Here is a 24161-nt window from a genome sequence, read left to right as displayed (position 1 = left end):
TTCCTGGAAGCCAAAGCAAAAAGGGAAACTCTATGGGCTACCTAACTCTCCTTATCTGACAATAAAAACCAGTTTTTCAAAGAAGGTAACGTTATTTTCTGAACTAATCCATTTAAAGAGATTCATCAAATGAAGCAAGTGACATTAAGCAATAATAAGATCTGCAATATACATACAATTTTTTTTTAATGTGGCTTTTTCTTATTCCAGTCCCACACCAAAAGAAAAAAAGGGCAGCAAGTTTTTTTGTGGGATTTGGCAATAGACGAAGCAGACCTGAATTACTGTTAGTCGTCAAATTAAGTCAACACCCTTTACAGAATGTTAGATTTACAGAAGGGGGATAAAAGAGTTGGCATTACGAAACTGAAATCCTGAAACTTAATTTCTCAGCTAGAACAATATGTGTGATATTGACCCTCAGCCCTGGCCAGACACTGAAAATCCTCATCAAAGGACAGAACAATGTTTTCGAGGCTCCAAATTTTGATCTCGGGACTCACAGTCAAGGGAGAATTTCCTGTGGTCAGGGTTTGATCCTAGAGGAGAGGCTGGGGTGGAGGGTGACTAAAGGACATGAAGCTGTCCCAAACCCTCACTGGGCCTTGATCTGATTCCGTTTGAGCTCAGAGCTCTCAAGATGCTCCAGATGGCCCAGTCCTCCCCCAGGAGCTCCCAGGCTGGCCCAGTGTCCACTGGCTGTCCCCGGAAAGGCCTGTCTCCAGCATGGCCTGGTGCTTGGTGGGCCCATCTTGGCTCCACTAGGGTCAACATACCCAGTGCGTCTTCAAAATGATGGGATTTATACAAGATTGTTCAGAAAGATGCCATGTGCAGGGGGAGATGCCCAGAAGGTCAGGAAATTGCAGGGCTGTCCCAGGGGAGGGTCCCAGCCCTGTTCTGCAGGACATGGCACCCTAGCTCAGGTTTAGCTTAGTTATAGCTGGCCCTGACCCAGGAGAGGCAGACTACCCCAGGTGCAAATTGACTTAATTTACTCCATGTAAGGGTCTCACATGTCTGCTTTTTAAAAAAAAAAAATTTTTTTTAAACATTTGTTCATTTTTTGAGAGACAGAGTGAGACACAGAGTATGAGCTGGGGAGGGGCAGAGAGAGAGGGAGACAGAATCTGAAACAGGCTCCAGGCTCTCAGCTGTCAGCACAGAGCCCGAGGTGGGGCCCGAACCCACGAACTGTGAGATGATGACCTGAGCTGAAGTCGGACGCTTAACGGACTGAGCCACCCAGGCACCCCTAGACGTGTCTGCTTTTTAAAATGAGAACTGGGACTTTGTCACTGACTATAATGAATGTTAAAGATACAGACTTCAGTTCTCCAGGATGGAGACAGACACAGCATTCTGTCGTCATCTTGTGGTTGCCTGGAATATTGCAGCCCAAGGCTTTCAAGGCCCTTCAGCTCCTGCAGGTTTCGGTCCTGCCTGGCCGATCCCAGTCACTGGCCTGAACATCCTCAGAGAACGTGACTTTAGCTCCATCTGCTCAGAACCAACCAGACCACCCCATGTTTGGGCCCCCGTGCCCTTTTCCTGCCATGACTTTGTAACCCTTTCCCACCCTTGGCAGCCACGGGCACTGCCTTGGTTCTCCGGAGCAGGCAGCCTTGGCCCTGAGTGAGCTCCTCCTCTCCCACCCTGGGCGGTCCCTGGGGCCCCTGTGCTTCCCACTGACACAGAAGGGCTGCTGAGGGCTCTCCGCGGCGTTGCCTTAACCTTGCTGGGCCCTCACCTGCCCAGTTATTCAACTCTGATTCTCCCAACCTCAGTCCCCAGGACCCACTGACCATGGAGCCTAAGGCTGGCTCCCTGCGGGCAGTGCCCTCCTCCTCCTCTGTCCTCTCCTGTCCTGTCAGGGCAAACTCCCAGCTGGTTCACCGCAGACCCAGCAGGGACCTCCCTCTATCGGCTGGCAACCCCCCTGTGACTTCTAGTTTTATTCTGCTTTTGGTCTGAACATCTCCAGGGTGTAGTTTCTCACTGTCTTCCTTCGGCCCAGGTGCCTGGCACTCAAAGACCAACGATGGTTCCAAAACGGGCCTGTCCTGTCTTTTCTGACTTGCTGGTGACATATCACATTGTGGGGGACAGTCCATAACACAGGTGACCCTCAGTGATGCTGGTCAAGTGACCCTCAGTGTGGTGACCCTCAACCCTCACTGTGGGGGACCCTCAGTGGTATGGGGGACCCTTAGTGTGGGGGACCCTCAGTGGTGTGGGTTTAATTTAATTCCTGGTATTTAAAAATTTCCCCTTTCAGTTACATGGACTTTCTATGTCCTTCTGTTTGTCTTTTAATGTGGGCTGGGACAAACAGGGCTGGGACAAACCCAGGGCGGGGCTGCAGGACACAGGGGCTGGCCTGGGTGGGGAACGAGCCTACTGAGGCAAGTGGAGGGAATCTGAAAACAGGGTCAGGACTGAAAGAGGAAAAACCGGCCATCAGATCCAGGGTACGCAGGAGACCCTAGTAGTGGGGGTTGAGGCCAGAGGCCAGCAGGATAAGAATTTGGGGACACTGGGCCTCAGCTTGCACATTGCGAACATCTGGGGAGACTCCCCGGGAGATCCTAATGGGCCGGGGGAAGGCTCTGGCACCAAGATTTTTCAAACAACCCACCCCCCGGCCCTCAGGTGATCCTCTAGCAGTCAGGCGGAAGGGCTGCTCCCCCAGGGAGCTGTATGCTTGTCTGCGTGGCTGGCCTGCCTTCCCTTCTCCCCCAGCCCCTGGTGGATTCAGCTGGTTCTGTTAAAGTGGCCAAGTGCTTCTCTGCGATTTCTTTTTTCTTTTTTTTTTTTTTTTAATTTTTTTTTTTCAACGTTTATTTATTTTTGGGACAGAGAGAGACAGAGCATGAACGGGGGAGGGGCAGAGAGAGAGGGAGACACAGAATCGGAAACAGGCTCCAGGCTCCGAGCCATCAGCCCAGAGCCTGACGCGGGGCTCGAACTCACGGACCGTGGGATCGTGACCTGGCTGAAGTCGGACGCTTAACCGACTGCGCCACCCAGGGGCCCCGTTCTCTGCGATTTCAAAAATAATTTCGTTCTGGGACGACTGGGTGGCTCAGTCCATGGAGTGTCCGACTTCAGCTCAGGTCATGATCTCACGGTCCGTGAGTTTGAGCCCCGTGTCAGGCTCTGTGCTGACAGCTCAGAGCCTGGAACCTGCTTCAGATTCTGTGTCTCCCTCTCTCTGCCTCTCCCGGGCCTGTGCTCTCACGCACACGCTCTCTCTCAATAAATAAACGTTAAAAAAAATAATTTCATTCCGGACTCTTCAAGCAATACCTGCTCACAACAGCAAATCGTGAAAACAGAGCAAAGTACAGAGCAGTAAACAGGTGTTTTGCATTTTTTTTCCAACCACTGATTTACATCAATCCTCTGCGGTTTTCAGTCTCTGCAGGTTTGCAGACTGAACCCTTTACCTCCTCCTTCGGTGTGAGCATCTATGCAGGGAGCTGCGTTGTTCTTCAGACTCACAGCGCTGACCCTTTTGCAGCGTAAACACCCACAGAACTTGCTGCATGCAGGACACTGTGGGACACCACAGGGCCCCCAAAGGTCTCAAGGAGACCTCAGGAGACCTGCAGTCGGGGCCTTTTAAAGGCCTTCTCCGTGAATCCCATGTGCCTTCTTCTTTCCTGTTTCTTTTCCCTTCATTTCCACCTCCCCCCCCCCCCCCGGGAGATTAGTGTTGCTCTTTGTCATGGCTGAAGGTTTCTTTGTTTCAGAAAATTTTCTGGGTTTTCCATGGGATTTAAGAGAAGCTGTTACTCCTCCCTTTGCCACTTTCCTGCCTCCTCCCCCAAAGAGTCCTGGATAGTTGCCCTCTCCCCTTTAACCCTTCCGTAGACGTGGACAGCTTTGTGCCTGCACCCCAAATTGGGAGCATTTCCACGCTGAGCATTGGTTGCTGGCTCCCTTCCACTGGACTCCTCTTCCCCCACAGACGGGGCAGTCCTGGGTGCAAGGGGCAGATTCCGGCCCTGGACTCCTCTTCCCCCACAGACGGGGCAGTCCTGGGTGCAAGGGGCAGATTCCGGCCCTGGAAGGGTCTCCAGTGGGACATGCTCAGCCCCGGCCCCGAGTTCTCTGCAGAACTGCTGGAGCCAGGCCAGGAGCACCCACACTTTCCAAGCCGATGTCGGAGGAACTCAGGGCTGGTGGGGGTACAGCCTGGGCTGATGCAGGTGCAGCCTGGGGCCAGCAGGAAGAGGTGAGTGTTTGCTGCTGTGTGACAGCCCTCGGGCTGGAGATGCTGATGGTGACAGTTTCTCTCTTGCAGTGACGAGTCATTGTGAGATGCTGGTCACAGCCACCATCTTCTTGTAGGTGCAGGACTGGCCGTGTGGGTGTTTTGTTTTTCCTTTTTCAAAGCGAGGAGCAAACGGTCACTTTATGCCGTGAGAACAGGGCACACACACCAGACGCTGTCGGTGCTGAGGGGCCTGTGCGACCACCAGTGGCCAACACCCCACCACCTCGGAAACACTGTTCCTGCAGATCCCTCTGCCGAGAACCTCCCGGAGGGGCCAACTTCAAGTCAACACCCCGGCTGCCCCAGCTTCCAGCCCCTTCTGGAAGGAGATGGGCATCTTTACAAGGAGCAGCCAAGGCAAACACTGCAGAAAAGTAAACACGGGAAGTAAACAAGGCCAACTCTGTGGGCCAAAGACCAGTGGCCATGAGACCCAGGGCTTTACCCCGGGAGGCACCCAGGCCTCCAGACTGGGCAGGACTCTACAGCCCCGGGATGGGAAAGGCCAGGGAGAGGTCCTGAGGCTCCATGGGGACCAAGGCACAGGGTTTCAATTAAGGCACCAACATGGACAGAAAGCCCTGAGACGCCCTCCCCTCACGGTGACCCAGACGCCAGCCAAGAGCGATAAATAACGTCAATACTGCAAAGGCCCCCGCTGTGGGGGAGGCGCATGGTTCTAACTAGAAGGGAAACATTGGTTCCGGATGCCGTAATGCTCCCCCAGCACAGCCAGAGGCTCGTCGCCCCCAAGACGGCCCAAGCCCAGGAGGCCAAACACATCTGTGCTCCTAAGAGCGGAGTTATGGTCCTCTGTCCCCCATACATGCCACCTCTTCTCCCTTCTCCACTCCCCTTCCTGGTGCTGGAGGGGGAGACAGGCTGTTACGGGCCGACCCGTGTCCCCCAAAATTCATATGCTGATGTCTTAACTCACAGTGCCTCAGAACGCGACTGTATTTGGAGATGACGTCTTTAAAGAGGTGGGCCCCTATCCAGTATGACTGGTGTCCTTCCAGGAAGGAGAGACTGGGACACAGAGGCACCAGAGAAAAGACCACGTGAGGACACGAGAAGGCGGCCATCCACAAGCCAAGCAGAGACCTCATAAAACACCGGTCCTGCTGATAACCTTGATCTTGGTATTCTGGCCTCCGGAACTGTGAGGAAATAAACCTCTGTTATATAAGCTGCCCAGTCTGTGGTATTTTCTACGTCAGCCTTAGGACACTCATACAATGGGGGGGCAGGGACATGAAGAGGAGGAAGGGGGTCCAGGTCAGTCCCTATCTCCCACCACCTCACGCCCTTGGACGCTCACGTCTCTCCACCTTTAGGAAACCCAAAGATTTCATGAGCGCCCACCGGCTCTGAAGAATTGCTTGTTCCAAACGGCACCCCAAATTTCCTCAGAACTGAGGATTTGAGAGAAACCTAACCTAACGTCTAACGAATGCCAGAGGCACTCACCTATAGACTGCTTGCATCATGTTCTAAATATAAGGTTGGGGAACCTCTGCGGGTGCCTCCACTTTGAGAACGCCCAGGCTTTACCCCATGGAGAGACAACCAACCCTGTCGTCTCAGATACTGTCCCGTCAGCAGAGGCCCAAACAGGAAAGGAAAGAACCAGTACTATCTCTCCCCTGAGCAGGGAGAGCACTCACGGCTTGGTGGGGACGCCCAAACAGAATGGAACCATGACGTGCCGTCTTTCCTTGAAGAGATCCGGGAGGGACTGGGGTGCCATGTGAGGTGAGAGTCACTGTGGGGGGCACCCACGCACCTTCTCCTGGTTGTCCTGGGACGGGCACACACCCAGCCAGCCTCTGAGCGCCCTTACCTTCCCGCCTCCTGGCTGGTGCTTCAGGTTTTCAGTGGAGCCGATCTTGGATCTGACATTCTTCAGGTCTGGCATGGGGACGGGGGCCGTCTGCAGGCGGCTCTTGGCTGAAGATGGCGACTTGGGTGGAGTGCGGACCACCGCCACCTTCTTGGGCTCCCGGGTCGGCGGGGTCGGCAGGGACGGGGTGCGGGAGCGGCTGCCGGGGGTGCCCGGGGAGCCGGGGCTGCTGTAGCCGCTGCGATCCCCAGATTTCCCAGATTCACCTAGAGAGAGAGGAGGGGGTGAGCCCAGTGCTTGGGGTGGGTGGGAGCCAGCAAAGGCCCGGGGGGGGGGGGCTGCCTGTCCTGAGGGCCCACTCCCAGACTCAGAGCCAGTTAGGCAGGTGGGAACAAGGCCAGAAGCTCAGCTAAACCAGCAGGAGGCTGTCCTTGCTCTCATTTCTAGAGAAATGTCTCTTCCTCTGGGCCTTGTTGCTTAGGGACCGAGATTCCCTGTTTCCCAGAGAAGCAAGAGAGTGGTCACCAAGGACCACCCAGTAGCCTTCCCCGAGGGGACCATCTCTGCCCCACGGCCCTGGAGTCAAGAGAGAGATTCCAACACGCTGTGTGGTCCCAGAGAAGTCATGTTCCCTCTCAGAGCTCAGGGGCCTCGACTCAAACAGGGAGAGAATTATAATGCCGCAGTGAGGGGCGCCAGGCATGGATGCCTGTACATGTGCTTTGTAAAACCAGCACAATTCTACATGGCCCTTCCCCGAGTAAGGGTGACACAGTGACAGGACCAGGGGGGTGCCCTTGTCTGGGTCTGTTAGACCCTTTGCCCACAGGGTGGCTTCTAAGCTGTTCAGCAAGTTCAAGGCCTCTATCCCAGCAGGCCCCTGCGCACACTCCCTGACTCCTCTGTGGTGAGTGGGGTCGACGAATGTACGCCTGCTTCGTGGCCACCCGTCTCTAGCTCTCCAGACAAGCCACGCTGCCTCGTGCCGCCGAGCCCTCCCCAACAGCTCCTTCCCCCGCTGCGCCCATGCGCGGTGATCCCTGCGCCTTTGCAAACTTTTAGGAAGGCTGCTGGCACTGTTCTCTCCCCGACAGACTCAGTCCCGGGCTCCCTAGCAGCTTCCCCCCTGCACTTCCCATGCCCCTGTCCACTCCATAGTTACTATTCCCTCTGCCCCATGAAGCAGTGTTTCTCCAAGTGTGGCCCAGGGGCCCCTGCATCAGAACGTCCAGAGCCTCGAGTCAGAAATGAGACCCATAGGATGCAGATCCCTGGGCCCGTCCAGACCTGGCGTGACGGAGCCTCCTGGGCTGAAGGCCTGTACTATGGGTTCTTCCCAAGCTCCCAGGAGAATTCCTTCTTCTTCTTCTTCTTCTTTTTTGTTAATGTTTAGTTATTTTTGAGAGACAGAGAGAGCCCCCACTCGCGGGGGAGGGGCAGAGAGAGGGAGACAGAATCCGAAGCAGGCTCCAGGCTCTGAGCTGTCAGCACAGGGCCGCACATGGGGCTTGAACTCGTGAACCATGAGATCATGACCTGAACTGAAGTGGGACGCTCAACCCAGTGAGCCACCCACGCAGGTGCCCCCCAAGCTCCCTGGGGACTCCTGAGCACAATGGAGTCTGACAGCCACGGGGCTGAATGCTGTGCCGGTGTGAGGGCCCGGCTCCCCTCAGCTTTGGGGGTGTCTGGGCTCTACGGCCACCTCCAAGCTTCCCAGATCCCTTGGCCCCTTGCGCCAGGAACCTTCTGTACCAAACAGGGACCTGTAGGCTCCAGCCTGGAGAAGGACGGCTCTTGGTTGGAAGCATCATGTGGCAGCAAAAAGGCGACTTCTCCCATCAAGAGGACAGCCACCCCCATTTTTTTGAGTTTGAATTTCCACATCTGTTGGATGTTCCTAATGTCATCAAGCTCTGGTAACAGGACAGATGAAGCATTTTTTTCCTCCTTTTCCACATGGGGAAACAACAGACAGGGCCTCCGCTCCAGGTTCAGCCCCCTGTCCCGCCCCCTGCCCCCCAACCCGGCCTCCAGGCACACAGGCTGATCACTGGGCTTGGTGTTAGTTACAAACCCTTTCTGCGCCACGTAATTGCACATTGACCGTGGGCAAACCACTCAGCCTCCTAAGCCTGTATTCCCATCTGGAAAATGGGGAGAGCGGTCACAGCCCACAGTGCTGATTTGAAGGCTGGATGTAGTAACAGGGGGGAGTGTTTAATACATGTGTGTTTAATAAATGCCCGCAGGAATTTCACACCTAAACCTTGGTCCAAGCTTCCAGCACCCACCAGCAGCTGGAGACACATGCTCCCTGCCCCCACCAAAGCCTCAGCTGGAGTAAACGAGAACACGCAGGAATAAACAGGCCCATCAGACAGACACGTCTGCATATGCCACACACGAGGAGCAGGAGTTCTGACGGTTCTGCGTTCAGGTTCAACGTGTGAAACGCACGTTTCAGAAGCAGGTCCTCTCCCCTCCGCTCTAAGAACCTAAGCCAGCAAATGGCCACACACGAAAAGCAAAGTGCCCCACGGGGCACTCAAAGCGGCCTCAGAATTACCTCGCTCAGATTTTGCCCCTGCAGGGGGTGGTTTTCTCTGCACTTGCTTGGTAGCTTAAAAAGAAAAATCCACAGGAAGCCTCATTATAATGAAGCTTAAACAGGGCCTCAGTGAGCTCTTCATGCTGTCTGTAGGCACCAGCCATGCCCAGCCAGGCCAGACGGCGGAAGCGAGCCGGGCAGGGAATGTGCTCAGGGAGCAGGGGTCCCGACTGGCAGGAGACAGGGCGAGGTGGCCCGCAGGGGAGATGTGCGCATCAGGAAGCTGCCACCCAAAAGCAGGTAAGACCCGAAGAGAAATGCATGTTCCCAGCTGTGTGAGTCAACTAGCTTAAGGCCAAGTAAAGAAAAGCAGGATCAAAATCACTTTCAAAATCCAATCACGATTCTGTGAATTACCCTTGTCATCAAATGAATTACATCCAAGGAGAAACAACCAATGCGTGTTAATGAGCAGCCGTCCTCTTAGGCACCACCCCAGGGCAAAGCAGGCAAACACCACAGCAAAAACACACACACACCGAGGGCTCCGGGCTCCCTGCCTGGGCCAGCGCAGGGCGGAGAGACCACTGACTAGTCCAGGCCTCTCGAGACCCGTACAACATCCACAGGCCCCTGAGCACCTCCTTAAAGCCAACACAGGCCAGATGCCCCTTGAGTTGTGCAGAACCCAAACCCAGTTGCCTGGGACAGACCCCCGGGGGCTGTGGGAGAGCCTGGCTGTCTCCCATCCCCCAAAGAAGGCAACTCTACACTTTATAGCACCACTAGGAGCAGGAGCGGAATCGCTCCCTGCCTGGTTCCCCAAACTAACTGGGTTTACTCACACGGGCACAGGGGATCGGGCAGCGGGCAGGTGCTCTGCCAAAGGGCCCACTCCCAGCAAGTTCAAGTGTGCAAGGGCCACACCCAATGTGAGGTCACCCATAGTGACCTATCCAGAGACACGGAGCCACACGTCTCACTAGGGGGCTGAAAAACACCTCCTGGGGGCCCGGGACTTGGGGGTTAGAGAACCTCAGCCAATCTCCTTTTCTGCCACTGTTTTATTTTTTTAATTTTTTTTGACGTTTATTCATTTTTTGGTAGAGACAGAGCGTGAGTGCAGGAGGGGCAGAGAGAGAGGGAGACACAGAATCCAAAGCAGGCTCCAGGCTCTGAACTGACAGCACAGAGCCCGACGCGGGGCTCAAACTCACAGACCATGAGATCATGACCTGAGCCGAAGTCGGACGCCCAACCGACTGAGCCACCCAGGTGTCCCATCCTGCCACTGTTAATCACACGGCTGCATTCTCCTCATGCTTAAAGTGAGCTGCTTAGACTTATTCATACAAATTCTTAGGGTCTTGATTTCTTCACTGATCAAAAGTGGGGATTCAATGATCTACCTCGGAAAATTGTCAAAAGGATTACAAAGAAAATGAGCATCTGGCGGTTAGTGAACTGTAGGTGCCCGTCAGCTACCAGAAGTGGCTGTCAGGGGCCTTCGGAGAGGAGGAGGGCACATGCTAACAGCTGCCCCTGACGTGGATTCCAGAATGTTCTTCTTACCGGTGCCCGGTGGGGTCTTTGGGGAGGGCGTGGTTTTCGCTGGAATCCTGGTGGCATTGGCCTGGCCTTTCTGGCCTGGAGGGGCCGCTCCCCGGGGTGTGGCGATCTTCGTTCCAGCTTTACCGTCCGCCCCCTGTGAACCGAAGCACGGCACAGTGGTTTTTACGATCGGGGAAGGTTACTATCACCTAGAGTCAGTGCCAGTCCCACTCAACCTCCTCGATTCAAAATGAGGCTAAGATCCAAAACGACCCTTCGCCTACTAGGATGCGACAAATGTCTTCTACAGTCTCATGGGTTTGCCGGTACACCAACCCACAGCCCCACCCAAACGCCACATGCCCTGACTACCATTTTCCACAACAGGCATCAGCATGAGTTGTGCTAATGTGTTCTATAAAAAACACAACAGGGCTTATAGTGAGGATCAAGCTCTTTATCCACCCAGGGCCCATCATGGGCAGGACACTCCTATATGGACAGCCACTTTCTGATTCTCTGTAGGGATTTATTTATCTGACTGATGGTGGTTGGTTTCACCAGAGAGCCGCGGAGACACCGATGAACCTGACCTCGAGCGCTAACAGAGCTAGGTCATTGTTTTCTTCTCTCCCAAACAGCCCTCAGGTTTCAGTGACTCCTGCGTGTGCTGAGAGCCTTTGGCGGGGTGAACACCAGCACCAATCAGCCCACCGGCCAAAGGTCCAGAGCCCCCAGGCACAGCCTGCTGACTGCGGGCAGTTACTGGCTTTGACCTTGACACATAACGCAAACTCAAAAAAGAAACGGACATTCACCAAAGACCACAAGATGGTTCAGCAGAGGAGTGACCTTGTGGGACAGGCATTGCTGTGTCCAACCCAAATGAGGGCAATCTGGAAGCTCTCTCCAGTGCCAAAGGGCGGGGATTTTCAAATCCCATGGGGTGCTGTGGGGGCTGCTCTGAGGGACTAACGGAAGCGGAGAAAAATGGTGCCACGCCCCCCTTTCCCCTTTCAACCAGACTTGTCTTTGCTCTACACGGTGCTTCCAGGTAAGAGTTTATCCGAAGGAAGGTCTTTGTGGCTAAAAACAACACACATCTGAAAACCGTATGAGAGCAGCCTGAATTCTTTTCAAAGGCGGTTTCCTTACCTTGACTTTCATCTCCTTTGCTCCAGAACTGCCAGTTCGGGGTGTGACAGAAGAGACGTGTTTAGGAGAGGAAGATGACTCTGGGCACACGGCAGGGCTGGAGGGTTTGATCAAAGGGTCTGAGCTACCAGGAGTGGGGCGTTTGGGGCTAAGGCAAGGCCTATTTTTCAGGGTTTTAGCAGAGGAAGGTGTGGATGTCTTAAACATAAACATAAATAAAATCAAAATAAAAGTCAGCACATGGGGGAGGGGAACAAACTGAAAAAGGACAGTAACTAAAAATAAACATGGCAGGTCATGGTTTAAAGCAGTGATCTCCAAACTGTGTGGATCACGTACCCTTATCCACCCTTCTCGTCCCTAAGAACAGAAAGCGGCCACACACCCTAACGTCCTCATACTTATTTATCGGTGAAATATGTATACTATGATGCCAACATAGGATGTATATTAAAAAACTTATGTATGACAGAACTTTTAAACGAGAAGAGGAAAAAAAAAAACCGAATGGAAGTTCTAGAATGTTCTTTAGCCCATTGGATCTTCTTGGGCTGCCCCCCACCACCCCCACTTTGGAGACCACTGGTTTAAAGGTGTTTCATGCCCAAAGAGTTAATGGAGATTGCCAAAGCATATGATTCTTAGGGTGTTTTTCAAGAAAACATCCCCAATGTGTCATAGGTCAGAAGGGCCCCACTTTCTGCTAAATTCCAGGTGAGGAACTCATGCCAGCCTGCTAATCCTTGGCCGCCTTCTGCCACACTGAGAGTATCATGCTTGCTAAAATCACGACTGTGGTTGCTCCAAGTCTTAAAGATTCTGTCTCAAACCTCAGGTCACACACATACACACACACACACACACACACACACACACACACACTTTCTGATTAACGTCTCAAACAAAACGTATCTTAACACTATCTGGCAAATCTTCATCTGGCCAGTGTTCACTCTTGAACACACTCTACCTAAGGATACAGCCTGGTCAGTGGAGCAGATGACCTCACGGACGGAGCTGCCCCTTGGAGGAGAGGGAAACTGATTGACGATTACTTGTCCTAACTGGCTCTGGGGTACTCTGGGAAACTTGGTCGCCTGGAGGAGGTGAGCTGGGAGGAGGAGGGGTCACACCTTCAGGCATAAAACCCAGAGGCCTAGTCCAGATGTGTTTCAGAGAGGAAGTCAGAACTACCAAGCAGGGTCCTGACCACAGACTTCATTAGGCTTCTTGGTTGTGTTTCCTCATTGGCCTTGGACCCCCATCCCCCCAAATGGCTGAGGCCCTCTGTGCCAGCCAGCCATGGTGAGGAGGAGGCCTGAGGGGTGGGGAAAGGTGTGGGGGGAGGGACACAGGCCGAGGTCCTGGAGCTGGTGACAAGGAAGGTTGCGGGTGGGTACTCCTCCTTCTCCAGCTGCACAAGCCCCCTTCTGCCAACAGCACTCCCCACCTGGCCAAGGTTCCTGAAAGAACTGACCCTTCGGTGTCCAGGGTGGGGATGTCTTACCCAAGTGTGCAAATGCATGAAGAAAGGAACGCATGCATGCATGAGGCTGGGATTCCCCTAATGTGCATCACGACTGCCTAACAGCTACGGCCTAGGGCAGCACCCAGCTGCCTCATCAGGGGGTCTGGTGATGGCAAACCCTGACTTCCTACAGGGCAGGCAAAACACATGCCACCCAACTCCTAGGGCTACACTCGGCATCTGAAGACCCCATCGAGGCTCTGGGACAAGTTAGGACCCAGACGCTTCAGGCAGAATTTATACTGGAAATTTTAGATGCCTTTAAAGAAAACTAGGTCTTCACCTAGAGCCACAGGGGGATTTTCTTGGGGAAACCTTACTGTCCAGTGACAGAAGAATTTTCCAGGATGCAAAGCCATTAAGGGAGGAAACTACAACTGACAGAAAGCCCTGAGAAAGCCAGCATGGCCGTGGATGCATTTTTGGTGGGAGCAGGAGCTTCATTCACGCACGGTTCCTCGGGTTGGTTTCTGAAGACCGACCAAAGTTTACGTCAAACTGGCCCCATGGCAAGATTTCAAGATGGCGTCTACTGCACCACGTGTCCACTTAGCATTTAGGGCGTGTATCGCGTTTCCCTCCTCGACTATTCTTCCCAGCGTCCGTCAGCCCCTCCTGGCACTCCACACCAATCAACCAACCCATCTGCTTAGAGTTCTGAAAGCATGCATCATTTCCTCATGCTTCCGGGTTTTGCTGTGCTGTTCCCACGCCTCAGAATGCTGCTCCCACCTCTGCCTCGGCAACCCTCCTTTACCTTTCCTTCACGGCCTACCTCACTGGTCCTCTTTTCTTGGGCTTTTCCAGAACCCTCCACATTAGGTGAGAGGTCACTTCCTTGATCAACACTCCCTCAGCCACCTGAGTAAATGATATTCTCTATACACCTTAAATATGTGTGTGTGTGTGTGTGTGTGTGTGTGTACATATGTTTGCTGATCCTAGATCTGCAGTGGGTAGTGTAAGATTCAAACTTTACTGCAGAAAATTCAAATGTATCTTCGTTTACTGTGAACATCGCATTTCAATTCTGCTAATGGCATTGCAGTTAGGAGCTCTTACTCATGAACCTGCCGACCGCCCTTCCCTGGCAGAAGCATCAAAATGGATAAATGCTGGAACTTGAAAAGTTTGCATGAAACTACAAAGCACTTTTAATGACAGTCATCCTTCCGCGGCAGATGCTCTGCACGTGTTACATATAGAAATTAATTCAGACAAGCATGGCTTCTCGATAAACTGGATGTTGGCAGAGGCTCACGGTTTCATCAGCTTACCTTGGCTTTTTTGTCATCAGCTCCCGTCCCATCTCTGCCTTTACTGACCATGCGAGCTGATAAGATACAAAATGAGAATGTAAGTTACCCCCATTTGCACAGCTCCCAGAAAGAGCCGGACGTAGTCAACGCTGATTTCTCGGGATCAGTGCAACGTGTTTGGTTCAGCTGGGCTTGGTGGGCATTCAGTTGATTTTCTTTCCCCTTCAATCTGTCTCTCGTTGTTAGTATCAACACAGCACACTGGGGTCATTGCTTGGAGCAGGCTGGCCGAGGGTGGGGACATGCAGAGGGGGCGCAGTGAAAACTTGTTCCAGGCACACGCGGACACGGGGGCAAATCAGGATCGGAGACAGCGCAGACCCATCTCACGGGCTCCTTTCCTGTCTTAGCCAGGGTCAACCTCCTCCAGCGGGGACCATCTCCATGCCAAGGAGGGGCATTTGGAGGCCCCAGGGCCACAGATGGGGAAGCTCAGCTATGCTCCGACCTTCTGTAGGACCCCCCCCCCCCGACACTCATGCTGTCACCTAAGGTTCAGGGTAAGTGAGTTGTCTGCCCAGAACCTGTCCCTCACTAGGGAGGCTACAGTCGCCAGCCCCAGCTGCCCCCTGACAAGCCCACTCCACACCAGCCCGGGAAGGTCTTACTGCCACCTACAGGCCCTCCCAAGGGGAGGAAAATTTCCATTGTCCAATGGACATCCTTGCCATTTTCCCAAATTAGCTACAAACTAGTTACTGTCGAACAGCTTAGCAGATCATCTCTGGAGTTTGGAAACAAAACACTGCCGGCTTCTGTGTGTAAAAGCCGCACCCCTTGGTGAAACCACAGGTCCACCAGCACCATCTCTAACCCATCTTTTCCTTCGGTTGACGTTCTTTGTTGACAATTGAGGATAGATTTTCATCTTTGGTTTCAATATCATATTCCCCCTGCCAAAAGGCCAATGGGGTCTCTTGGAGGTTCACACTGGCTACTGGAGCCTGGATTTCTAGAGTGACCCGAACTGATGATCTAGCCCAGAGATTTGCACAACATACTGCTCAGCAGCACCACTGGCACAGGTTGAAAAAACACAGATTCCTGGGCCCACCCAAGACTCGTAAGCGTAAGGTGGGGCTTAGGAATATGCGTTTTCATAAGAGACCCAGGTAGACTGGATTCACATCTTTTGCCCAAATCAACCACGGCCACCATGTCACAACAAAAGCAGCTGCTAGATATGCACTTCCCAAATTGGGTGCTACTGAACGGGTCCTCTTCCAGGAGATGTTAGCAGGTGGGATCACATAAATTTGGGAAATCCATACTCTGTATCTTTCTCAGAGGGTCATAATGTGCAACTGAATATTAAAGGTTCTGACAAGTCCTGCAGCAGCAAACCTCACTTCACTTGGCTTAGCCTGTTTTTCCCAGACTAATTGGACCATGGAACTCTTTTTCCCCTGGATACATCTATCGATAGCCAGTGTTCATTAAAACACCATTTTAGGAAACGCTCTTATAATCTGCCGCATCACAGGTATTTGTCCCCTAGTATTTTGGAATTTAGGGTATTTTAAAATAAGATATATGATTTCTTTTTTGGTCTTCAACTTTAATACAGGTTCCTTTATCTACAACATTTGTAAGTTCTCTTGACAAGTAAAATCTAATAAAAATCAAATAGAGGTTTGCAATGGATGGCTCAAGTAACACCCATTTCTGGGCCCTCCAAACACGCGAGAGGTCCTAAAGGTATGAATGAGCCCAACTTGTAGCCTGGAGGCCTCCTCTGGCCTCCTCGTCTTCCTGACAGGACACAGAGACCCCAACATGGGGGAACCTCCCCTCCCACCTCTCCGGCTCCCCAAGGGCTGCTCTGGTAGAGTGGGCTGGGGCTGAGGCCCCTGCAATCCCAGCACAGGGTTCCCCGGGCTCTGCTGAGGGCGGGGGAGGAGAAGATTCGGGACAGGAATGTTTGTTTCTGCTCATTGTCTCCCCTGCCACAAGGCAGGGTGGGTAGGGGTGGGGGCTGATAAACCGAAGGCTCAGCACAGGCTCTCGGCTGCCCCCAAATCCTCATACGTGTGTCGTGTGCTGTATGTGATGTGTTGTCCGCTGACAAGAGCAGCACAGGCCAGGCTCACGGCCTCTGTGTCTCTGGGCTCGGAGAACCTTCCAGAAGGTGCTGTGCTGACCAGGGAAGAGTGTGACGTGCACAGCAGACACGCCCGGATTGTGAATGTGGCTCTGTCACTTACTGCTTGGTGGCCCTCAGCAAGTTACGTTCCCTCTCTGAGCCTCACTTTCCTCATTTGCAGAGCGGGGCTCCTTATGCCCCCTTGGGAGGGCTGGGAGGGTTCTAGACAATGAATTTAGGGCACACAAGTGAACCGGCTGTTATCCGCCCTGGGGAGGGCAGCACACCGACCAGCTGGGGGCTGGAGGACCGTTGTAATTCAAGTGGCCAGAGAAACGAACGGGGCGGAAAGCGCTGGGCGGGTGTTGGTGACATGCAACATGGCGGGCAAGCGTGAGAGCAGCACGTGCTACCAGAGCCTGAGGGGCAGGAGGAGGCCACGGGAGGGTGCGCAGCAGTGCCCGGCTGGTCGGTTGAGTGGTTCTCTCTGGGAACCTCGGAAGCAGCAGGACTCAAGGAAGGGCCGGAAGCTTGGTGGCAGTGCCCGCAGCCTGGGTGGCACACGAGGTCACCAGGAAGGAGCGAAGGAGCCCAAGACACAGACCTTTGAGTTGAGGGACCCGGCTGATGGGCTTCCCTGGCAGAACAGCTGCAGGCTGCTTTTCGGACGGTTCTGGAAGGTCCGACTTTTTTGTGTCCTCTCCCTCAGAAGGGCCCTGGGGCTCTTGCTCCTCTCCAGGGGGGCTGGGAAGTGCAGCCCCTTCCAAATCCACCTCTGAACGTGCCTGTTCCTTCTGCATGTTGGCTTTGATTTCCACGTGGAAGGTGAACCCAGGGGGCGTGTCCTGCCCTTCCGCCGTGGGCCCTGCACCGGGCCCGGGGGGCTCTGAAGCCTCGATCTCTGTGGAAACTTTGGAGAGGAAATCGACAGGGAGGCGGATGACACCCTCAGCTGCGAAGCCGGACAAGCCAGTGGCTCCTCTGGAAACTGTCTGGGGGGGTGGCCCGCCTCGGACTGGGGAGCTCTGCAGACCTGGGGCGACGTGGGAGCGAGGGGAGTCCTGGGGCCAGGACTCGTCCACATCGCGGTCTTCATCGACATCCTTGCCCCCCCGCCTCTCTTTGCCATGGTCCCCCTTCAGAGGTGGCCCCTCCTGGAGCAGATCTCCCACAAGCTGGTACTCCAGTAGCTCCACGTCATGACGACTTCCCTCTGTGTCCTCTGGTTCTGTCCCTGAAGGCTGGTGTGTGGCCTCCCTTGGGCCATGAGGCAGGATGGGGGCCCCGGGCGCGTGCTGGCGGGGCAGACCTGGGGTGCCCAGGTCGGCGGCCTCACCTCTCTGGTGCCCTGGCTCCCCAAGGAGGATCTCCTGCACAACCTTGACACTCCCAGGCTCCGTGTGGAGATATCCAGGGGAGGCGGGCTTCGGAAAGGCCAGACCCCCCTCGACCCCATCCCCTGGTTTTGGTCCCCACTCCTGGTGGGGCTCCTGAGGGCCACCTGTTGGCGAAGGCGGTTGGCAGATGGGATGATGCTGGGAATGGTGGGAGACCACTAGGACAGGGGCCTCTGGCTGTTTCTCCCCCACAGGCAGCACGGACGCCCCGGAAACTTCTCTGCCGTGGTCAGGCTGATCCTGAGAGCTAAACACATTGGCCAAGGGCCTCGCAGGTACCTCCCTCTGCTGGCTGGAAACTCTCAACTCCTCTGGGTTTGAAGGGGCAGCAATGGCAAATGGTTGGCAAGGATGCATTAATTGTTTAAGAGAAGGAACGCACTCTTGAAATAAGAAAAGGACGTTTAAACAGCATCACGAGGCCAACTAACAAAGAACGAGGAATGCGGGCTCTGGGCTCATCTTTGTTGTTTTCCTTTGCTCAGAATGAAAGCTCTATTGGCTTACCTAACACTGACTCATTGGGTGACACTGGGTGAGCACCTCCCCTCTCTGCGCCTCAGTTTTCTCATCTGCAATAGGGGTGCTGGACCTGGTGACCTCTACGGCCCCGCTGGCACCAGCATTATCCCTCTGTCACCGGCTCTGGGTGGCCTTGGAGCACGTCAGCATCCAGGGCTGCCTTGTGCTGAATCCACTAGGCCACAGAAGCTTCTCCTTCTCTCCAGGGACACTGAGCTTCCTGAAGATTCTGGCCTCTAGATAGGACCTGGCTTGAGTGCCCCAAGGATCTCTTTTTTCTCCCTCTCTCTGTGTTTCCCCTTTTTGCAAAATGAAACCAGCGGGTGCCCCTAAACCAACCCAGCCTCAAGCTCCACGCTCTGATAAATTTGGAAAATCCAAAATTTATCATCATCAGGAACCGTAAGGTTCCTATACACAGAAGCACAATTCAGATTTATCTGGCTCATGGGTCAAGTACGGGCCTTTTGCATAAGGTGCAGCAGACCACTGTGGCCGTAAAGGGTCCTGCGTTGCAAAGACATCGCCAGCCCGTGAGACCACCGCATTCACATGGTCACACAGCTGGCGGTTGGTGGAGGTCACGTCACCCTTTCTGGCTCATCCCGGTGGCGTTCACGCGAACCCTCCTTAAAGAACCTGACCGTGTACTAAGGACAGGAGAGGCATGCTCTGTGGTACTCCTAATAAACATCCTTTTTTTTTTTTTAATTCCCACCCTTTAATCCTCCCATATGGTTCCAGCAGGACAACCCATACAATTCCTCTAAACGAAACCTAGAACCCCAAAGATTCGGGGGACTGGAAGAGCTGAGGGGAGGGTGGTGGAGAATGCATGTGCGGTTGTGGACGCACGGCTAACACATGCCCGTCTTCTCTCCCCACCCGGGCAGAGTCTGTAGCTGCCTGTTGGCTCGCCTCCACCCCCACCCTGACACCAGGGCCTCGTGATCACGATCTCATTCATTTCCTGTTCCTGCCATCAACCACGGTGCCTGCCACATAGCGACGACCAACAACGGAATGCTGCCTGGTGAACAGGAAAATAGGCTCATTTCTGCTTTCTGCAGGGTCTGCAGCACCTCACTGGGACCGTTGGTCAGCCCCTGGGAAGAAGAGCCCAAATGACAGAGACGCAGGGACCAGACAACCTGAGCAGGTGCCTCAGCACCATGGCTTCTCAGCAACCAACCAGCTCAACAGACCAGAGGCTGAGGCAGATGCTAGTCTTCACACCTCCCAGACGAGCCATGCATCCTTGCCTTCTGGAAAAGGCTTTCCTCCGAGAGCTTTCTAGAAGTTGCTCTCGGTCAGGACGTTACTGTTCTCTAACAGACTGTAAGACCTGGAATGACCTTCATTAAAAAAGAGACCAAGGAGGGGGGTGCCTGGGTGGCTCAGTCGGTTGCGCGTCTGACTCTTGGTTTCCGCTCAGGTCACGATCTCATGGTTCATGGGATTGAGCCCCAAATCGGGCTCCATGCTGACAGTGCTTGGAGCCTGCTTGGGAGTCTCTCTCTCTCTCCCCCTCTATCTCTGACCTTCCTCCATTCACGTGCTCTCTCTCTCAAAATAAATGAATAAACATTAAAAAAAAGAGAAAAAGGCCCCCAAACATAAATAGTGAACACGTCTTGAAAAGACATCAATATTTGATTGTACCGTGTGTGTGTATTGACTGAACCGATCATCGTGCAACTATATTTCTGGAGGAAGGAGTGAGGCTGGGAGAATATTCTATTCAGTTCCTAGAATACTATGAAGTGCTCAGTAAGTAATAAACATAGCAATCATCTTGCGGCGGGGGGGGGGGGGGGGTGGTCCAAGGTAAACAATATTGGGCAAACAGTGTGCAGGCCTCAGGACTCTGGATAAACTTTCCCCCCACATCCCTGTCAGGAGGCCTGGTCTTCATGACACAGGAGAAAGGTCTACCCCTCCGTGTGACAGGACGTGGGTAAGGCCTTCCCTTATCTGACACTCTGCTTCCTGTAGTGCCATCCTAAAACGTCCTTGTCTGGCAGGTATTCATGAACATGGGCTACCAGAGTCCTTCTTTCTGCAGCAGAAACTGCAAGGGTAAGATGTAATAACTGTGCTTTTGTTAGATGGCTCTTTCTAAATCTGAAAATTGACTACAGGCCTTTAGCAAATAAAGTGTGTTTGTGGATCACGAGCATGTCCGATTTCGCTGGAGGGAACAGGGCTCATCAATTTGGACCAGCAGTCCTAATCAAGTCCTCCTTAGGATCAGAGGTAGAAACCTCCACGTTTTCCAGATCTGGTGCCAACTTCCCACTGCAAATGGCTACCTGGTGTTCATCTTTATAGCTACATGATTCTAGGCCACTGCTGGGAAAAAAATGTAACAATTGAGTGAGCACAGGGGCACCTGAGTGGCTCAGCTGGTTAAACATCTCACTTTGGCTCAGGTCATGACCTCGCGGTTCATGGGTTTGAGCCCTGTGTCGAGCTCTATGCTGACAGCTCAGAGCCTGGAGCCTGCTTCAGATTCTGTGTCTCCCTCTCTCTGCCCCTCCCCCCCTTCTCACACTCTGTCTGTCTCTCAAAAATAAATAAACATTTAAAAATTTTTTTAAAAAATTTGAGTGAGCATGAAAACAAAGTTTCCACAAAAGATGTTGGCCTGATCTTTTCATCGCATGGGATATGTTGCAGGGACATGAAGACCTAGCCTGTAATAAATATTTGTAGAAAAAACACAAATCCACTTGTATGGAAATAAATGGTCATTTCCAGTGGTTATAAAAGCCTCTCATTTCACCTAAGCCTGAAAATCATGACCTGAAAGAAACAGGTGGCAGGGTTCTAGTTATTTAACACACAGACCGGGGTTCTTCCTTACACTGATTATCCCTTCTAATATTTTCTGAAGCTCTCTGTGAGTCTAAGAGTGAAAACACACCTCTCCATGCTATGCGAAATGAGGTTAGCCCACTATGGGGCAATGAACGGGCGTCTGGGTGGCTCAGGGGGTTAAGTGTCCGACTTTGGCTCAGATCATGATATCATGGCTCGTGGGTTCGAGCTCTGTGCTGACAGCTCGACCCTGGAGCCCGCCAGAGCCCGGAGCCTACTTCAGATTCTGTCTTTCTCTGCCCCTCCCCTGCTCATGCCCTGTCACTCTCTCAAAAATAAATACACATTAAAAAAAAACCAACAACCCTCAATGAAACACTTCTTTGGGCCCAGAGTCTTCCTAAAGCCAGATGGCCCCAATGCCAGCACTAGATGTTGGACAAATCCCGTATCACTTTCTGGAGAGAAAAAAAGTGTCTTTCTAGCTCTCTGGCAGTCTAGAAAGTTCCACATGATACAGTAGACTCTCCAGTTCATCGATGCAGCAGGTGATAGAAAATGAACTTAGTGCCATATTATATCAGAGGTCTCTATTTCCTGAGATAAGGAATTTTTTCTTTTTAAGTTTTTTTTAATGTTTATTTATTTTCGAGAGAGAGAGAGTGAGTGGGGGCAGAGAGAGAGGGAGACACAGAATCTGAAGTAAGCTCCAGGCTCTGAGCTGTCAGCACAGATCCCGATGTGGGCTCGAACTCACAGACCGAGAGATCATAACCTGAGCTGAAGTCGGATGCTTAACCCACTGAGCCACCCAGGCACCCTGATAAGGAATCTTTAATATAAAATTAAGTTCTTAAAACATTTGGGCTAAATGATTACAGAAAGTTGGTTTCCTTGAACACAGTTTTGGTTCCTGAGAAGAAAATCATAATAAGGTCTGAATGTTGCACAGAAGAAAGTTAAAAAGAAATTGCTTGGTGGAGATATGGTTGAGGCCTTGCTCCTGGGACAGGGCCAGAGGGCAGCCTGAGGAGAAAATCACCTATCATTCACATGTGAGTTTCTGTTGGACACTCTTTCTTGACTCCCCAGGCTGGACAGGGCCAGCCTCTCTCAGGACACTAAATACCTTAGGAATAACTCAGAAACAGTGTTAGGAAAAAAAAAAAAAAAGTGTGTGTGTGTGTGTGTGTGTGTCTAGAGTTCTATGTCTGATTAGCCCATCTTTGATAAGAACCTCCTGGACCCATGAATTAGGGCCCAGGTGCGAGTTTTCTTTGCAGGGTAGAGCCCATCTGAATGCTGCCATCTCCCTTCTCCTGACCCCCAGGTTGTGGTAGGCGATTCTAGCCCACTGACCTTGAGTCACATGTCCGGCGGCTTGGTCTTCCAGGTTGGGGGTGTCTCCAATGCCTGCTTCTTCAGCTGGTTTATGTGTCAACAAATGAAGAAGATATAAGCAAAAACAGTTATTGTTTGCCAGAAACCAAGTTCTTTGCATCTTCCAGTATTTTTCTGAAAACATTCAGGAAAGGCACATCTTATGAGTAAGTACCAAGGGGCTGAACCTCTGGCTTTTTGCAAATATTATTGCTGGGGATGTCTACAAAAGCAGGTTACTAAATGAACCCCACCGTACCCACACACTTTGCAGGTGACCATGATCCTGTAGGAAAGACCTTCTCCACAGTGGGCCCAGGGTCCCGAGTGCCCCACTCAACAAAGACACGCAGGGTGGGTGAGGTCAGAGAAGCAGTTTACTGCTCAACCATCACCACGGGAACCACCACCGAGCGGCAGGTGCACTCCCAGCCCCAGCCAGTGCTCTGGGGGCGCTCAGGGTGCAGGAAAGCACTAGGCGTGGGCTGTGGAGTCAGGCTGGGGTTCGCATCCAGCCACCGCCATTTACTTAACCTCTCGGAGCCTCTGTTTCCTCACCTAGACCCCCAAGGTGATGAAAACGGCTTGTCTCGGAGGACGACGGTGAGGGTGAAAACGAGAATTTGAATGACTGTGTTTAGTGAGATGCTGGGCGTATGGGAAGTGCCCCACAGCTGTGCGGGTTCTTTTCTCCAAACTACTGGGCAAACCCCTGTAACCACCTGCCAGGAGTAATTGCCACCTGGTTAGGAGGAGGCCGGGAGTGAGCAGCATCTAGGGTGTCTTGGGCTCACCCCAAATGAAGAAGATCACATCATCAACAGTGACAAAATCAGTAAGCTTTACCGCAATGCCAATTTCTGCGCCGTGAAAAATCAGGACATTGCTCCAGGACAACAGATACAATTGCGTAGAAGAGAGTTTATAAAGCAAGTTGGTGCACACATTGACGTGCACTTGCCTCATGATGCCAGAAGAACCAACATGCATGCCCTGATGGATGGAGACAGGGAAACCGCCACCCCTAAGGAATGCCTACAAGTTGCTGGCTGGGCCACGAGTCTTTTCTCCCAGACCTGAGATGGTTACGATTTCACGCCTAAAACAGAAATGCCAAGTCACCAGCTCAGGCCTGCCGTGGAGGGCATGGAGGAGGGAAAAGAAAGATTCTCTGGGTCGCTGGACAGCTGCATGATGGCCTTATAAACACTGGCCCGCTGGCTGTCCCAGAACAGCGGCAGTGAGGGCCGTGAGGGGACTGGCAGTGGGCTCCCCAACCACCAGATCATAAACACGACCTTGCTCTGGGGCCCCCGCAAGCTGACACTGTGCCACCCACGAGGTCAAACAGTGATAGCTTCAAGCACAGATTTTGTCTGAGTTTCTGACGAGGCTGCGGTAGAAAGGTTCAGAGTGACAGCAGGTCCAGCTAAGTGGCATAGAGTCCTGGAGACGGAGAACACGGGGAAGGGGGTGGGGGACACATGGGAATGACATCACTGCTGTGGCACTGGGAGGTCACTGCACTCACACACGGGTGCAGAATTGCAATATCCTGGCCCCAGTGCGTGTCAGACACTGGAGGCTGCTGATAACCCTGACGCCCCCTCACTCCCCAGTTCCCAGCAAGGGAGGTGCTCAGAGAGGCCAAAGGGAGGAGGTAGGGTGTGTGGCCGTGGCTGGGCCATCACATCGCTACACGGGCTTTCCGCATCCCTGAAGCCCCAAGA

General features: G+C 53.0%; 1 protein-coding gene across 12 annotated transcripts in view; it reads right to left on the bottom strand.

Moving 5' to 3' along the window:
* MAPT (microtubule associated protein tau) overlaps positions 1–24161 on the bottom strand; it is a 96008-nt gene that overhangs the window by 12261 nt on the left and 59586 nt on the right. For 6 of the 12 annotated variants that reach the window (XM_030296037.1, XM_030296040.1, XM_030296039.1 and 3 more), the window contains 4 exons: positions 22411–22476; positions 14188–14243; positions 10249–10381; positions 6126–6391 (listed from right to left, as the gene is read on the bottom strand). In XM_030296037.1, the coding sequence (XP_030151897.1) occupies positions 6126–6391; positions 10249–10381; positions 14188–14243; positions 22411–22476 (521 nt within the window). Of the gene's footprint in view, positions 1–6125; positions 6392–8694; positions 8749–10248; positions 10382–11382; positions 11581–14187; positions 14244–16916; positions 18021–22410; positions 22477–24161 lie in introns of all 12 variants that reach the window. The other 6 variants (XM_030296036.1, XM_030296038.1, XM_030296029.1 and 3 more) reach the window with 5 other exon arrangements.

Source organism: Lynx canadensis, chromosome E1 (assembly GCF_007474595.2).
Source record: "Lynx canadensis isolate LIC74 chromosome E1, mLynCan4.pri.v2, whole genome shotgun sequence".
In the NCBI taxonomy this organism is placed as follows: Eukaryota; Metazoa; Chordata; class Mammalia; order Carnivora; family Felidae; genus Lynx; species Lynx canadensis.
The sequence above is the reverse complement of the archived record's forward strand: the minus strand, read 5'-3'. Positions and strand labels throughout refer to the sequence as shown.